Source organism: Salminus brasiliensis, chromosome 7 (assembly GCF_030463535.1).
Source record: "Salminus brasiliensis chromosome 7, fSalBra1.hap2, whole genome shotgun sequence".
In the NCBI taxonomy this organism is placed as follows: domain Eukaryota; kingdom Metazoa; phylum Chordata; class Actinopteri; order Characiformes; family Bryconidae; genus Salminus; species Salminus brasiliensis.
In genome coordinates, this window is record NC_132884.1 from 17,753,379 (window position 1) to 17,770,953 (window position 17,575).

General features: G+C 40.3%; 1 protein-coding gene across 4 annotated transcripts in view; it reads left to right on the top strand.

Moving 5' to 3' along the window:
* The window catches only part of znf644b (zinc finger protein 644b), a 48,515-nt gene extending 39,971 nt beyond the window's left edge, over positions 1-8,544 (top strand). For 3 of the 4 annotated variants that reach the window (XM_072684046.1, XM_072684048.1, XM_072684049.1), the window contains 2 exons: positions 1,203-1,308; positions 3,770-4,884. In XM_072684046.1, the coding sequence (XP_072540147.1) occupies positions 1,203-1,308; positions 3,770-3,965 (302 nt within the window). In that variant the 3' untranslated portion in view covers positions 3,966-4,884. Of the gene's footprint in view, positions 1-1,202; positions 1,309-3,769; positions 4,885-7,249 lie in introns of those variants that run through there. The other variant, XM_072684047.1, reaches the window with a different exon arrangement.
* The last annotated feature ends 9,031 nt before the right edge of the window (positions 8,545-17,575 follow it).

Sequence of the window (17,575 nt, forward strand, 5' to 3'; positions counted from 1 at the left end):
CACACTACAAAGAAATCTCATTAACGACTACTTTACATTCTGTCATAACTGAATGTTCACTTTTATTTAAGCAGACCTGTTTATGCCCTTAATAAATGTGATATACGCTATATGGATAAAAGTATTGGGACACCTTCATGTTACAGCTACAGGAGCTTTTATGCCCCCCCCCCATTCTAAATCCATAAGCATTAATATTTAGTTGATCCCCTCTCGCAGCTGTAAAAGATTCCACTCTTCTAGGAAGGCTCACTACAAGATTTTGGAGTGTGTCTGGGGGAGGTTTTACCCATTTATTTAGTAGAGCATTTGTGAGGTCAGACACTGATGTTGGACAGGAGGGTCTCTGTTCTAGTTCATCCCAAAGGTGTTGAGTGGGATTGAGGTTAGAGCTCCTCACGGGCCAGTCAAGGTCTTCCACACCAAACTTCCCCAAAGTTCCACAAAGTTGGACTCGTTCATCATACTGCCAGATAGAGAACTATGATTTGTTACTCCACAGAACACATTGCTGTACACCACTTCATTCAACGCTTGGCTTTGTGCTTGGTGATGTAAGGCTTGCATTTTTTGATTATCGTGCTGCTGTTATTGTCAGGGGAGGTTTGGCTACCCCACTCTGCTCTGTAACTTTATGTGGTTGGGCCACTTAGTAGCTGGGTTGCTGTGGTTCCTAAATGCTTCCACTTTTTAATAATACCACCCACAGTTAATGGTGGAATATCTAGGAGGGAGGAAATCTCACTAGCTGATTTGTTGCAACTGTGGCATCTTACAGTGCCAAACTGGCATCCAGTGAGCTCTTTAGAACCAAGAAACCATTCTTTCACTTATGTTACTAAAGGCAGACTGCATGGCTAGGTCCTCAGTTTTATACACCTGTGGAATTAGGACTGAATCAAACACACGAATACAACGATTTGAGGTGTGTCCCAAAACTTTTGTCCATATAGTGTATTTGTAATATATTTAAAAGTGGTCTCCATATGTAAGCATCTAATACATTTTGTAAATGCCCTGCCCTGGGCTCAGATGACACTAGCAAGACGTGCTGTGGTGTCTATTATGTTGTGGTAGCATCATGGAAACAACTAACTTTGTGAAATGTAGTGTGTATTTATGTGTAGTGTAGGTGTATATATATAGTTTCTATCTATCTACCTACCTACATGTCACATTTTTCATTACTGTGTGTTTTGCAGCTTACGACTGTAATCAGAAGCGACCTCGATCAAGGCCCGGGCCAAAAAGGAAGGAGTTTCCCTCTCAACACACAGCCTCTGAAGTGATCTACAGACTGACCTGCAGGTACTTTACACCACTCAAACACTTACTCACAAGCACTCAGCTCTGCTCTGATTACTCACACACTCCTCCTTCCAATCAATATTTTGGATATATTTATATATCCTAGAAACATTTTGTCTTTTATAGGACGAGGAAAAAGTCTTCCTACATTTAGTGTGTGTTTACCTATTAAGATTTTATTTCTCATGAAATGTTTACACATTCTTTCTTCAGAAGTAATCAGGAACTGTCAGCTCTATTACATTTCCAAGCTGTATGAATTCACCAACTCCTCAAACCTTGTGCTAACACTCAGCAACCATGGGTCCTTTTAAAAAACTGTCTAAAGATTTGAGAAGGAAAGTAATCGATGCCCACAAGGCAGGGGAAATCTAGAAGCAGATAGTCAAGCATTTTCAGCTTGCGGTTTTCTAAAGTGTGGAATGTTATTAAGAAATGCCAGTTCAAAGGAACTGTGGAGGTCAAGATGAGACTGAAAGTCCAAGACAGCTCTCGGAGAGAACTGCTTGCATGCTCTAAGAAATCAAATCCCCCATATGACTTTTAAAAACATGCTGGAAGGTTTAGCTGAGTCTAGGGGGTTGTGCACTATTCCACTGTGCAGCATTGCTTGCACAAACATAGTCCTCATTGAGTCATAAGAAGAAAACCTTAAATGTGACCTCTTCACATAACCCAACGTTTATTGTGTGCTACAAAACATCTAGACAAGCCAGGTGAGTTTTAAACAAGGTGTTTTTGTAAACAAGTGCTGTGGACTAAAAAAGTTAAGATAGGCCACAATTAAAGCAAAGGTTTATTAGGAAGGAGGAAAGGGGGCTGCATATCATGAAAATAACTCTTTGCCAACTGTGAAGCATGGGGTTGGATCTATCCTGTTTTAAGGTTATGTTGCCACCAGGACTGAAAGGACTGAAAGGAAACTGACCAGTAAAAATCACTCCTTTCAGTAAGAGAAAGTATATAGTAGTTATCTCTACTGATGTATGTAGTCTGTGATTACATCATGTATCGTGAAAAAAGGCTTTAAATATAATATATATATGTGATATAGTGATATATTGTGATATAGTATAGTGTAGTACCACATCGCCCAGCCCTATTCTGAATGCAAATACTAAACCAGCTCCTGGCTGAAGCTGAGAAAAGAATGGCTTCTACAGCACGATAACGATCCAAAAACATACCTTGCAGTCCATCACGGACTACCTGAAATGACACAGAATTAAGCCTTCGGAATTGCCCTTCCAGTCCACTTACCTAAACATTAAACATTTATGGCTAGACCTTAAACAAGTTGTGCAGCAAGACAGTCCAAAGACATTTCTTAGAACTAGAGGCCTTCACCTTGCAAGCTGCGATATGTGGGTTGTTAAAGATCCTGACTCTGAAAGAGACCCAAACCTTTGCAGAGGCCACATTAATGATTTAGATGTTTTGTATGTTATAAAGTCAGAGTAGCTGTGCTGTAGGATTTGCCATAAAGATTGTGTTTTATGCTGGATTAGCTACAGAGGCTTTCTAATCCTACTAAAAAAACATTCATAAAGCATTATATGGAGAAGAATGGCCAAACCTTGTACTTAAAACCATTTTTAGGGGTTACACTACTATTAATTTGTACTAGCGGATATTTTTAAAAAAGCAATGTTGTGAGCAGGTTGTTAAACTAAATATGTCTTCCTGTGTAAGATTGCTGGTGTGTTCATTTCAGTGTGAGCTTCTGCCTAAACACAGATTCATTTCTAGTGATGTCTCACTTAGTAAATTAGTCTAATTTTAAATACTAGGTTGGGAAAAATGCATGTTTTTCGATGCATTTCGAAGCAATGCAGATTTGGGCAATTCTCAATCAATTCACAATTTTTAAAAAATGTTTTTTGAGTTGTTAATGCAGGGGTGGAGAACTCCAGTCAGAAGAAGCCAGGTTCTTCAAATAAAAAAGGGAGGATAGCTCTAATGTGATGCGTGATGCATCCATTACCACAGAATCTTATGTCCCCATAACTGTGCATTTTATCACTGATTAGTGACAACTAGTGTCTCATGTGCTTCAAACAAGAGCAGTGAATGAGAGCCACACGGGTGCAGAGTAGCAGAGGAACGGCAGACCACTTACAAGGATTTTTTCTTTATTAGCTTTATTACTGTTTTTCTACAGCAGCCTCAAAGCAAGACCTTCCAGTTGAGTTGCCGCATCATTTTTATTTGTTTTTATTTATTAAGATATTAAGAAGTTAAGATATTGGATGTAAATTCATTATGGATCATTACAAATACCAAGTACCAGGCACAGTCACACAGTGAGAACACAGACATCCTGTATAGAAAAAAAGATGCATCAGATTCATCAATAATCGTTTTATCATCACATCAGAGCCCTCTTTGTCTGCCCCTACTAAATGCTTATGTCTTTATGTCTCTCTCTCTCTCTCTTTCTCTCTCTCTCTCTCTTTCTCAGGTTCTGTGATCTAGTCTTCCAGGGCCCTCAGTCTGTGCAAGAGGACTGGGTTAAGCACCTGCAGAGACACCTCATGCACACCAGCGTCCCGGGCACAGGGGCAGGTATGGTGGAGGTAACGGCTGTGTGCGAGGAGCTGTGTGACCCGTCTCTGGACACTCTGCCCTTTTCCCGGCTCTCTCAGGGGCTCTCCTAACTCCACGTTTACACGCCTGCTCTGTTCACTTTACCGTTAGTACCTGTCCTGCACATGTACATAAGCAGAGATATGTAAACAAAACATATTATATATAAAGTTATCTGTAAGAGTTTAAGAAAAAAACATGTTAAAAAACGATATACAGAGAAAAGGAGAGAGAGCGAGAGAGAGAGAGCGAAATACAAAAAAAAAAAAAAAGGTTTCTTATATTGCACACGGACCATTTATTTTCTTCTCTTTCCTTCCCTTATTTTTATATCTTGCCTTTCTTGGACATGGCATGCCATTTACATTACATGTAAGGTCTGTAAGGTCAATGACACATCAGCAAAAGAATAGAAAATATAAAAGTGTACCGACATGAATATTTACTCAGAGGAAAAGCGGTACAAGCTATTTTTAAGCTACATCTACACTTACTGATTAGGATTTCTCCTAGATGTTCTTATGCAACCTCGGACATGATAAGAAGATGATTTTAGCGTTTTTAAAAGACACTCTCGAACAAATGAACTGCAACCCCCCCCCCCCCAAACCTCTGCTGACTGATAAATCCTGAATGGAGTATATATCAGAATAATGCAATACTCAAGCTCCTGAATTAAGCTCATTTTAACTGTTTAGGTATATGTTTGAAGCACACTGTTCTGTGATACTCTTGCACACTGCTGTAACTCCTGCAGACACTGCTTACGGCATAGCGAATGCTGAAATCTAATTTAACGGGTGGGTTCAGTGGAATCATCATTTATGGTGCTCAAATGTTAGATGTGCCACTCAGAAGGTCTACGTTTGATCATCTCGACAACTCCATGAGGCGTTCTACTAGCCATCCCTTACTTTAGGATGTACTGAGAGAGAACCAGTTATCATGTATCCCATCTTTCTGTGGTAAATAAATCTATTTACGAACATTTTCATATGTGCAGTTTTACATGTGCGTCCCGGACCTCTGAGCGATTCTGCAGGCATCCAAAGAAGTGTGCTTCTGCTTTTCTCTGAATGGAATTGATTTATGTAACGTTATCACCTTGAACCCTGAACTTGTCATTCAGTTACTAATGGTAAGACTTATTATTCAGAACCTGCTGTAAAGCACTTGATAACTACTTTAAAGCGAATATGACGGTTATGTACTTTAAGTGTTAAGGGGTTAACTTGTATAGTATGCGAGTAGTTTGTAAGGTAGGTGCAACAGCACTTTGCCAAGCATTAGGCTTTTTAAGGTAATATACTATTCAAAATGAATAAATTAAGTCATCACAAATGTGTAGATTTGTATTTGTTCTATGTTAGTGCACACTGAAAGAGTGATGCATGGATGTTCACAGCATTTCCACAGGGATAAAATGTGTTACATTAGGATAATGGCTTTCAGTTTATTAACATATGTAAAGAATAGCATTGCATTTAAAGCAAGTAAGTTTTGTTATTTTTACAGTTAAAGAAAACACATTTTGCTTGTTGCTTAATAATTTTATTATGCATTTATTTATTTTCTTATTAAGTATTTAACCAAAATTAGTACCAAGGACAGCCTTCACAAATTAAAATGTAGAAGTTGTGTCCCCAAATAACCTTGAATATGATGAATATTTTAATGTTCATTCCAAGGGTTAATTGTATCAGAAGGAGTTGGGATATTTGCTAAAACATCATCCAAATAAGTGTGCTTCCGCTTTTCCCTGAATGAAATTGATTCATGTAAAGTTATCGCCTTGAACCCTGAACTTGTCATTAAGTTACTAAATGTGAGACTTATTATTATTCAGAACCTGCTGTAAAGCACTTAATAACTACTTTGAAACATATTTATAATACCAAACAGTACCAGCACAATTCATTTAGGTTCTTTCATTTAGTTTAATTCTATGCTGTTTGAGACAAATGAAGTTTCCAACCCAAACACATACAATATTTGCATCAAAATAAGTTTACAGACCATCCCTAAAGAATCGTCACTAAATGTAAAGATTCTTTACCAATTTAAAGGTTCTGCACACTTAGACGTCTCTTTTATGCACATAGTTTCTTATGCAAACAAAAGTGGCATTGCTCAACGAACCATTTGACACACCTTTACTTTTTGTGTAGTGAAAGGGGTCTGTGTTCAACACTAATTAATTGTATTCATTTAATTAGAGGGTTCTTTTTGTTTAATTTTGCCTGTCAAATATTTCCATTTTTTATCCCACCGGTATAGACTTTTCCTCTTATACATGTTCATTCAGCCACCTTCCTTTTTTCAAACTTTTCAAACCAATGCGGACACCCTCCGCCGCACCACCTAAGACCCCTGACCTGGCCATCATCACTTTAAGTGATAAGAGGAAAGAGAGCAGTTGTGCTCTCTCGGACTCAGGGCGCCGATGGCAAAGCGGCATTTTGAATTCAAACTTGCGACCCCCCCCCAGGCCACAGTGGCAGCACATTAGACCACTCACCCACTCAGAGCCGGTGCAAAGTTCTTTATAACTAAAGTAAATTATCAACAGAGTCAAATTTAAATAAATTTAAATTTGATTTTAGATGATTTTTCAGAAATTTGAAAATGAGGTGATATGGACCGTGTTTCTCAGTGTTTCTCTTGAGAGGCTTAGTTGTAACACTGTTACAATCAACCCCAACATATGAAGCATGTACCTTAACCTGGCTAACTCTCACTGCTACATTACAGCCAACCAAGATTGAGATTAAACTCCCACAGGTGTGATTTCAAGTATTCAAACAGCATTCTTTTAGATACGAAAAATCTGTCCCATTGCTGTGAACATTGACTGATAACACTGATCTAACAGCACATGCTACGTCAGCTGGTTTAACTCTGGGAATAAGTCTGTTACATTGTACCCTGTGTCAGGTCGTGCCCCGCTTTTCCTTCCATGTGTTTTTTTTTCTAAAGCGGTCTCTTTGTGGATGAGGTTTACTTCCAGTGAAAAAGCCATCTCCGTGTTATGTAATCAGTAATCCTCTCCATCTTGCTGGCTGGCTCTGTCTGTTGTGGGACAGCAGCTCTGATAATGGAGGCTGTGGCTGGTTCATGTGTGTTCAGGGTCAATCTCGCGCCTGCTAGAGGGGGGGGGGGCAGGGGGGGGGGGGGGGCAGGGGGGGAGTGTAGGCGAGTGTTGGTGGGGGCGACCCTGCAGTTTATCCTGGGCAGGGCTTAGACAGGCGATCAAAGCTGTACAAACCAATTGTCATCACGTTCCTCCAGAGGGAATTTGGAGTACATTAATGCCCCTGCTTTGGGAAGTAATTGTATCTCTCTGTGACTTCATTAGGTGCTCCTGGCTGAATCAAAAGGGCCTCCCTCTCCAGCAAGGATGGAAGCCGTGCGGTGGGCAGACAGCATCCCGAGGGGCAGAATGAATAAAAAACGAAGGATTATAATGAGATTGAGCTAACCATGACCAGGATTGCGCCCCCCCCCCACACACCTCCCCCCCCACTATTATTCTATTGGCAGCATTATGAATGGGGGGTGGATTGAGGGGGCGGCAGGGACATAAAGAAATGTGTATCTAAGTGTAAGATCCACACCAGCCATCTGCCACAGGGGCTAGGCCGCTGACAGACCAGCGCATGCTTATCATTAGGCAGCGAATCAAAGAGGCCCGCTCTCAGGAGATTCCTCTATTAAAACTGTATAGATGTGTCATCCCTTCCCGACGCGGAAAGAAGGGGAAGCGTGGTGGCGAGAGCGTGTTTAATGGGAGCGGAGAGGGGATAATGAGTTGGCATTGTAAAACGAGAGAGGAGGTAAGCTGTGTGTTCGCCTTTAATCGCTGTATTTTATTTGTTAAATCGAACCTCCAGAAAGCATAAGAGAAGGAGAGACTTTGGTAAGTTGTTTCATATTAATAGTATAACCTTAGGTGCTAATTAAAAATGCCCTCCGGCGCATAAGCACATCCTTAATATTTTATCGTAGAGGTAGTGACAAAGACAGGGCCGGGGCTTCGGGGGAAAACGAGAGGGAGAGAGGGGTTTAATCTCAACTTAGCATTGTCTCTTAACCGCAGTGTCTCAGGTGGACCTGACACCAACACCAAGAGAAACTGCTGATTGATTGATGGCTGCTTTTTTTGGTCCTTCTCTCCTTTCCTCTCTTTTTTACTCCTGTGTTCTTTTTATTCTTCAGAAGCTTCAACTCATGCCCACCTAACCCCCCCCCCCCCCCCCGCCAATACATCTCATATGGCAGGAGGAGTGACCATGAGATCAGGACCGTGGACAGTGCCCCCTTTGCTCTGCAGACGGTCACTCTGAAAAGTGCAAGGGCCCACACTAAAAAAAAAAACAACAACAGACAGACAGGAAGAGAGAGATAGAGAGTGAAAAAAAAAAATCAATAGGTTTCCATTATCCGGTTGGGCAGTGTCACTGGCCTGTCAATGATCCTGCTACACACTCGCAGCACACGGGTGAGACGAGCCCCAAGTCAATCGCCACTGACAAGAGGAAAGCATGCTGACAGCAACCAGGAACAAGTCAGAACACAGATTTGCACTTCAAGAGCCGGTCCGACGGGGTGGCGCAAGGGGCCACCAAACAGCAAGGGGCCAGGCTCAGGAGGGACGAGGGATGGGGCGGAGGGCTAGGAGTAGTGGTGTGGGCACTGGATCTGGGGTTTTGTTGGTAGGGTGGAGGGTGAGGGGTGGGGGTGTGGTGGGCTATGGTCAGGCTTTCACCCCCCTTGCGCCTGTCTGCCTGTCTTACTCCCTCCACTAACGCTTTTATCCCCACATCAATTATTTACCTCTGGATACACCAAAGGAAACCCAGGTGCACTGATTGTGGCTGAGAGAAATTCATCACCTTCGTATGGTCTCACTCGCTCTCTTCTTTCTCTCTCTCTCTCTCCTCTCTCCTTCTCCCTTCTTCCTCACTGCCCATCTCCTGCCCCCCCACAACACCCCAGTAAAAAGGCCAGGACGGTCCAACATGCATGCATGAGTACTACAGGAGGGTGTGCGGGTGTATGCATTTGTTAAAAGGCACAACCTATATATATATAATTTTTGTGTGTGTATTAATATAGAATATGAATATATATATTATATTATTATATGTTATAATATTCATATATATATGTTTGTATTGGAACAAGTCTATAAACCTCTTGTTGATCCATCAGAGCTAAGTGTGGAGTGGTGTGATGTGTTGAGTCTCATTAGAGAAGGTGTGTGTGTGTGCGTGTATGTGTGTGTAAGGGCAGACCACGGTTTGAACCCGCTTACACCGAGCTGCTCCCGCTGACCACATCCGCCCGGCAAAGAGAGACATCATCTGCTCCACAAAAGGCCAGAAATCAATACATTTTGACAAGGATAAGACCTGTTTGGGATACACCGTTTTGGTCGTCCAAAAAAATATGCTTCTGCCCACGTCACGTGCAATTACATCAGTGCTGCTTGACTGGGAGGAGTCAAACAACTGAAGTCTCAGCCTCGGTGGTCAGTGCTGTGCAGCGTCCGGTTTAGCAGAGGAGCCCTGATCAACCCCATCTCAAATGTACGATAACAGCATCATTTTCACTGCTTATCTGACCTCGTATCACTCAAGTCCAAGTACAGAGATATGCTGAAAAGGCTGTGGAACTGCCAGCATACTGTTCCATAATTCGTAGCTTAAAGGTTAATGAGAAATTAACTCGTTCGTTCGCTTCAAATTATGTTTAATAGACATTTTTACAAAGGGAAAAGGAAGGGAGGGTGTGTGGGGAGGCTTGGGGCATCGTGCGCCATGTGGATGAGGGCTATTAATTAATACGCTTTTTTTCCCAAGAATATAAAATGCCAATTGTTTTTCAATTAGTGCACCTCTCCACCCTCCCCACTCTCCACCACCCCCACCATCCTTCTTCCTTTTTTTCTTTTTTTCGAAAGCAGCAATTCCTAAATGACTGCGGGGAATTAAAGTGAATATGTTGACAAGGCTTAACAATAGCAGGTCATGTAGGCCTGCACGCTTGGCTGCTTCAGGTTCACTCCAGCAGCTGACAGGTCCTAATCACGCACTGCCCTAAAGGCACAAGGGCAGGGAAGACTGGAATCACTCAATTACTGAATTATACACTAGTTTGCCCGTTTTAAATTGAGATATAATTAGTGCCGGGGATGTTAAGAGTTGTATCTGCCACACTCTGGCGAACAAGTGGTGCTGTGTTATTATCTGGTGTGTAATTCGGGACAGCAAAGCGCTCCTGTCACAGTGGATTTGGTCACATTTGTTATCATTAAGCAGATTTGTGGTGTTTGTTTAAAATGATGAGGCAGTGAAATTGATGTGGAAATGAAGGCCAGCAGCTTTAGGCTCCAATCCCACCAGCCTATTGTATAATACAGTCAAACCGTGAGATGTCAAACAAGCAGAGTGTCCCAGTATCTCAGGCTTTAAATGCCATAAGTAACAAACTAATAATAATAACACTGTCACTGTCACTGTGGTGGTGGTGGTGGTGTTTCAGAGGCTGTCATTAATCGGAAATTGATGTGGAAGTGAAGGCCGGCAGCTTCAGGCTCCGTTTCCACCAGTGTCTCTTAAGCAAATGAGATAAACACCCCAAATTCAGGGCATCTTTAATAGAAGGAGTGGAGTTGAGTCCACCTGGTTGTACCACACTTATGCCATCTCTAATAGGGTCAAATCATGAGAGGTCAACCAGCCAGAGTGGGCCGGTGTCTCAGGCCTCAGGACTGTCTGCCACAGTAACTAAAACAAACAGTAGAATGCCTTTACAAAGCCTGCAAACCGAAGCCCACGCACCAGCGTTGCTCAATTACTGACTCGCACACTGATCAATACTACTGCAGTAGTAAAGCAGTGCTCTTTGTACGCCGACCCCTCTCCACACCATTATGGCCGCCAATGGCTCCGGAGGATGCATGCCTTTGGAAAGGAAGCTGAAGGTGTGGCGTTCGAGCTGGTCGCCAAGCAGCTGCCCCTCATCCCTCCAGGCGCACCGTGACCTCCTTTTTTCCCCCCTTCACCAAATTGGAAGCTTGACAGGCCAAGAAAAAAAAATGAAAGAGATTTGATTTGGATTGGGGAAGAAATGCAGAATAGGAGCCCCAAAGTGACGGAAGCAGACAGCATTGCGTGAAGGGGGGCATTAATGCATCACGCGTGAAATATCCTTGTATGAAAAAGAGAGAGAGAGAAAGAGGCAGAGAAAGACAAGGATTTGGCTAATGTGCTGCCATGCGTTGACATGCACTGTGGGCTTTCTGTGCGAGTGTTGTGGGAAATGCGTGTTTGTTATCTGCCATGCTCACAGTGACTCTAGGACTATAGGTAATCCAGTGCTCTTATTGCTGCTAGTAAACTGGTACTGATTTGGTACTTTATTGCCTGTGATAACATTTGTCATCTATATACTCAAGAAATCATAAAGCCAATGGAATCATTTGTATATGATATATATGATAAATATTTAATATTACACTTTATAATATTTGTATAAAATAATACACAATGAATTAAATAATTCAATGTAAAAGATCAAGATCAAATATTGATTTATCCGATTAAACGAAATGTACAGAATAAATGCAGTGTATACAGTAATATATTGATGTCTACATTGTGTGTATAGATGTATACATTTCTATATAGATAGATAGATAGATAGATACATTCATATACACATATAATATTACTATATATATATATAAAGACTATATATTATTTATTATATATATATGAATTTTATAATATTTAATAAATTACATATATATATAGCTACTGTATATGTATTTTATAAAATTTCAAAGTATATTGTAATACAATTGTTGTAACACCTATGTCTCTCTCAGTCTCTCTCTCTCTCTCTCTCTCTCTCTCTCTCTCTCTCTCAGAAAAAAAAGCAGCAGCATTGGTAGCTGTTCTCCATCTCATTATCTCCTTTAAAAGTTGCCTCAGCGTTTTTAGCAACATCTCGTCTCAAGTTGAAGAAACGTGTTCCGCTTCTTCTCCCACATTCCTGCAGAAATAAAAAATCAACAGCAGAATTTAAGCGAGACTAAAAAAACAGTCTCTCAGCTATAATAAAATGCGGCGCCAATCTGGTCTTTCCCGCTCTGTTTGCGAGTGTTAATTAATCGTTTCAAACGCGGCGGAGAAAAAAAAACGTGGATGAAGAATCACAGAGAGGCAGAAAGCGCAGGACTCCGGCTTCACTCAACGCGCTGCACGCTGCCCTGCAGTACCAGCAGGGGCCGCTGGAGGGCGGCGCACTTCACACAGTGACTCGGAGCCCCGCTTAAAGTGCTTTTGTTGAACCAGCGCTGCGATTTAGAGGCTTTAATAGCTGCCGTTCAAAGTTCTTCAGACCTTTCTTATATATATATATATAAATATAAATATATAAAAATATAAATATATATAAAGAGCCGCGTTTAATTCAAACTCTAAACGAGTCTCTGAGACCATGTGCATAACTGACCTCAGTAAGTGTTGACTGAAGCCAGACGAATCTTGACGTTTGATCCGATTCACGTACTGAATCACAGGCAATTCTATTAACATTATTATTATTATTATTATTATTATTATTATTATTATTATTATTATTATTATTATATAATTATTATTTTGGTAAAAGGTCCTAAACCTGCCAAATTTCCATTTTGCTAAACATGAAAAATATATTTAAAAAATAAATAAATAAAGAATTGGCTCAGATTTCAGAATCTGGATTTTCTTTCAGCTGTTCGTATTAAAAAAAGGTGCTGACAAATAAGTGAGATGCTTTTCCCATCCAGCTTCCTCTTCTTTCTAAACCCGTCATTCTAAAGAGGACCAACAGGCCATAAATATGTGGAGCTCTGCAGATACGACTAGATCCTACTGTTTAAGTGCACCATTTGACTGATAAGCTGGTGTGTGGATAATCAGTGTTACATCCTGGAAATAAGCCCAGCCTAATTTTAGCCAGAGCTGTCTCCTGACTGCGATCAATTGTTCTCCAAATATAGCATTTATATCTGTATGTGTATGTATGTAAGCAAACCTGCACACAGCCACACACACACACACACACACACACTCGTGTCAAATGTTTATTTTGCCACAATTTTAAAACACGTAATAACTTCCCAGCACACATTTCTGCTCTGTTTGCTTTGTTGATATATATATAATTGCGACCCAAACTGTAAGCCGTAGACCGGAGTTGGGGGGAAAAAAGGGAGAAGAGAAAGGAAAGCGTGTCAGGCGACAAGGAAACGCAAAGAAAGCTGAGAAGGGAAATAAGTGACAGATGAAAGAGGAGAGGAGGCGCAGCAAAGAGGAACAAGAACAACAACCAGCACACACACACTTACACATATGCACATACACATTAGATGGGGAGGGTTGACAGAATGCCTTTACACACACACACACATACACACACATACAGAGCCTCATAAAGAGCCATAGAAATCTTATCTTACACACATTTGTTTTTGACAGCATTTCTCATTTATCCTGTGGATCCATTCAAAATAATACCAGTAGAAAATGAATGTTTCCATCTGAACCTGAGGTGAACTTTCAGTATGCAAAGAAATGGTGCTGTAACAGCCATGAAGTCAGGGCAGTGTAGAACTGCTGGTATCAACAGAACTGTGTATCAAAATGCTACAAAAATTCGACCAAAAACAATAAATCTCCAAAATAGCAACTTTTACAGAAGGAGGAACAAAAACCCTCGTAACCTTCAATGGAAGCCTGTTGCTTCATTCATCATGAATTTTTGTCACAGTGGAATAAAATAATCACCAGATTCACTTTCTGTCAAAAAGTAATATTAGCAATAATTTAACCCCTAAACGCAGGAAGGCTTATCACACACTATGCTGTATAACTACAGCAACATCTGTAAACAAACTGGTGGGGCTATTCTTTGCTAATGTAAAAGTTTGTGGGACCACGCTTGGTCCACCGGCAGGCCATAGGCTTTTTAAGGGGTAAAAAAAAGAGAGTGGAAAAAAACAAGAGTGAAAAAAAGGTGAACCATGGACATATTTCTGCAGTGCTTGTGTGTTGTGGTAAATGAAATGAGGTGGTAATTGTAATAGCATATGCATATTTATGTGAGCGTGGAAACTGAAAACAGTGCTGTGGGGGTGATATATGGGGACTATACAGAGGTATGTGGGCTGTGTTTGCCGTGTTGTGGGCATTTTACACTTGCTGCAGCTGCATGTGTGTGAGTGTTACAACACAATTTCCTGATCAATCAGTGCCGAACGTGTTAAACTGCACTAATTTGACAGGAGAAAAGGAGGTGACGAGTCACACTGTCTCGTTTTAATCGCTTACTTTAGTCCACAGAGATCAGTCACCTGTTCTCATCTGTACTTACTGACAGATACACACACAGAATACTGACAGATACACACACAGAATACAGGGAGGAACAGCCTTCCTTTTCTTTCACTGTACAATAAGCCTAAAATACAGCAGTGCTTTTCTTTTAATGATTTTTAATGATAAAAAAAAGGCTGTGGGCCTGATGCTCATGAGGCCTTATCCTTTGTTGAAAAACTACTTCTAGCTGTATGCTAGAATAACTCATTTTTTATGGACAGAATATATTTTTGATATATGTCAGAAGAAAGATATCCAAAATATATTCCAGTGCATTGTCAGAAGCATGTTAGTTGTTACCAAAGTGAAATTGTCTTACACAATTAATGTAAACAGTGATACATGACAAGAAATGTGTTTTATCTAAGGTTGAATGTTTGTAAATAGGTTAAAAATATATTGCAGGATATATTGTATGTTACGTATTTGAAATATATCAGAATATATTCTAGTTAGAGTGTAGAATACATATATATATATATATATATATATATATATATATATATATATATATATATATATATATATATATATATATATATATTGATAGATAGATAGATAGATAGATAGATACTGTTGGAGTAACTGTCCATTGCATTCAGTGAGAGTGTTAGTGAGACGTTCTCACTGAATGTTGGATCTCAGCACCCCACCTCATCCCCAACTTATCCCAAAATCCAAAAGTATTGGATGGAGCACCACCATCATTCCAGAGCACACAGTTCCACTGCTCCACAGCTCAATGCTGGGGAGCTTTATACCCCTCTAGTCCATGCCTGGCATTAGGCAAGGTGCCAATGGGTTCATGTTAATCTGTTCCAGAGAGTCCTATTCTATTGGCAGCATTCTCTCTACAAGGACCAGACAAGCTGTGTCAGCAGCTGTGTCATGGATGCAACTAAAAGCAGCTGAATGCATTCGTCAGACGGGGTGTCCACAAACATGTGGACATATGGTGTATCTGGTGAATATATGTGACTGTATGTGATAATTTAGTACCAATTATAACACATATTTCTAACACTTTATACAAATATTTGTATGTGTACAATAAATCTACTGTTACCTCCGACAGTCAGTAAAACTGAACTGTCGGGACTGTAAAAAAAGGCTGTGGGCCTGATGCTCATGAGGCCTCATCCTTTGTTGAAAAACTATTAAAGCTACATGCTATAATAGCTCATTTTTATGGACAGAATATATTTTTGATATGTGTCAGAAGCTATATATTAAAAAAACATAATCCAGTGCATTGTCAGAAGCATGTAAGTTGTTTCCAACATATTTATGTCATAAAAGTTTGACACATTGTGTTGATAAAAGTGAAAATAAGATCTCCTACTTTTAGCAAGCTGTAATATGTTTCTAAAAAAACATATTTATATATATATGTGTGTGTGTGTGTGTGTAAAGGTGTCAATATAGTCTAGGTGATGCTTAAGCATAGCACCAACGTTTCAAGCTATAAATGCAAGAATGAAAAACGTATTTTCTCATATATGATATGTGACATTTCTTTTGTATATTGCGACTTAGCAATTGGTGGTTTGGGTTTTTGGAATGTTGAATTAAGCAAAGAAACATAAACTTATAAAATCATAAGTATATGTTTCTAAAAAAAAACCACTTAACTTTACAAAGAGTGCCCAAACCTTGAATAATAAGACTGTGTATGTGATGCCCTAGCACTGAAATGCCAGATCAGCATAGATTCTCCAGTGTTGTTTACTGGCATGATAATATAGGCTTGTTAGTGTCCTTTATTATTGCCGTTTGTACTGGACTCAACTCAAGGCCTCCAGGTTGAGTTAGTTAAAACTTCCAGTCATGGTGAACAGAGCTTGTAGATGATTAAAGACCATAGAGAGTGAGTGTACTTACCCACCAAACACCCTACCCACCAAATTTCATCAGAGACACTCAGTCCTTTTAAAGCCTGCTCTGAGCACTGCAGAACACTAGTTCAGCTTTACCACACTGTGGGTGTGTAAACTGTGTACTGGTGTAAACTGACTGCAGATCGCGTTCCACAGTGTTCCAAAGTAAAGTGGGCCCACAGCCTCGCCCTGCAGGACCACATTGAGAGCCAGTGACTTCAATTTCGAGGTTGCCGCTCGTGCATGAGCCTCATTGAATCCACTGCCTCGCCGAGGCGGCTCTAATCACAGGATCAACAAGCCAAAGCCATCGGAGAACAAATAGATGGAGATGAAATGAACAAATGATTAGCATGCTGTGAAAAGTACAATCCGTTTCTTATTTAGCATTTAGATAACTGTCTGTCCCGAGGAGCAGGCTTCAAAGTTGAACCCAGTTTAGGCGAGAGGGGATTAATTCTCTCTCCTGCATGCTTCATTGAATCTCTCATTACCAAACTTTGTCTGTATTGATGTTAGATTTGATTGAAGATTAGAGCATTTAGCAAATCTTGCTTTTCCGCGTGTATCAGCCGTGTTTTTTTTCTCCCTGCGACGCCCGCTGGTCAATGCCCTCACTTTTATCCTGCGTCTGCTTCATTTAAACTTCATCAACTTAATCAATGAACTGGAACAGGGAAACGTCCCCACGGTGCAGCGAGCTCCTTTTGTTGGATAATTCCTACCCTCTCTCTCTCTCTCTTCCTCTCTCTCTCCCTCTCCCACACTCCCTTTCTCAGCGTACTGGCACTAAACCTTAAAATGACATATGTAATGAACTATTTCAATCAATATGATAATGAATATTGGTTTGCACTTGTTTGTCTGACTGAAGAATGTATGTAATGAGTGACAAGTTTCTCTCTCTCTCTCTCTCTCTCTCTCTCTCTCTCTCTCTCTCTCTTTCTCTCTCTCTCTCTCTCTCTCTCTCTCCCTCCTTGCACATGGATGACTCCCAGTTTCTTACTGGTGTGACCTCTTGTATCATTAGTATGGTCCACTGTTGACAGTGTAAACTGTTGTGAATGACAGAAAACCATTACAGCTGTGTAACGTCACTCTTCTGATCACTGTTTCTTTCTTTCATACCTTCTTTCTTTCATCTCTTTCAACTCTCTTTTCTTTTCTTTTCTTTCTTTTTTATCTTTCTTTTTCCATTCATACTTCTTTTCTTTTTCTTTCTTTCTTTCTTTCTTTCTTTCTTATTTTTAGTTTTTCTTTCTTTCCTTCTTTCTTTCTTACTTACTTTCTTTAGTATTTTTAGTATTTCTTTCTTTCTTACTTTCACTTTTACTTTATTTCTTACTTTCTTTCTTTCTTTCCTTCTTACTTACT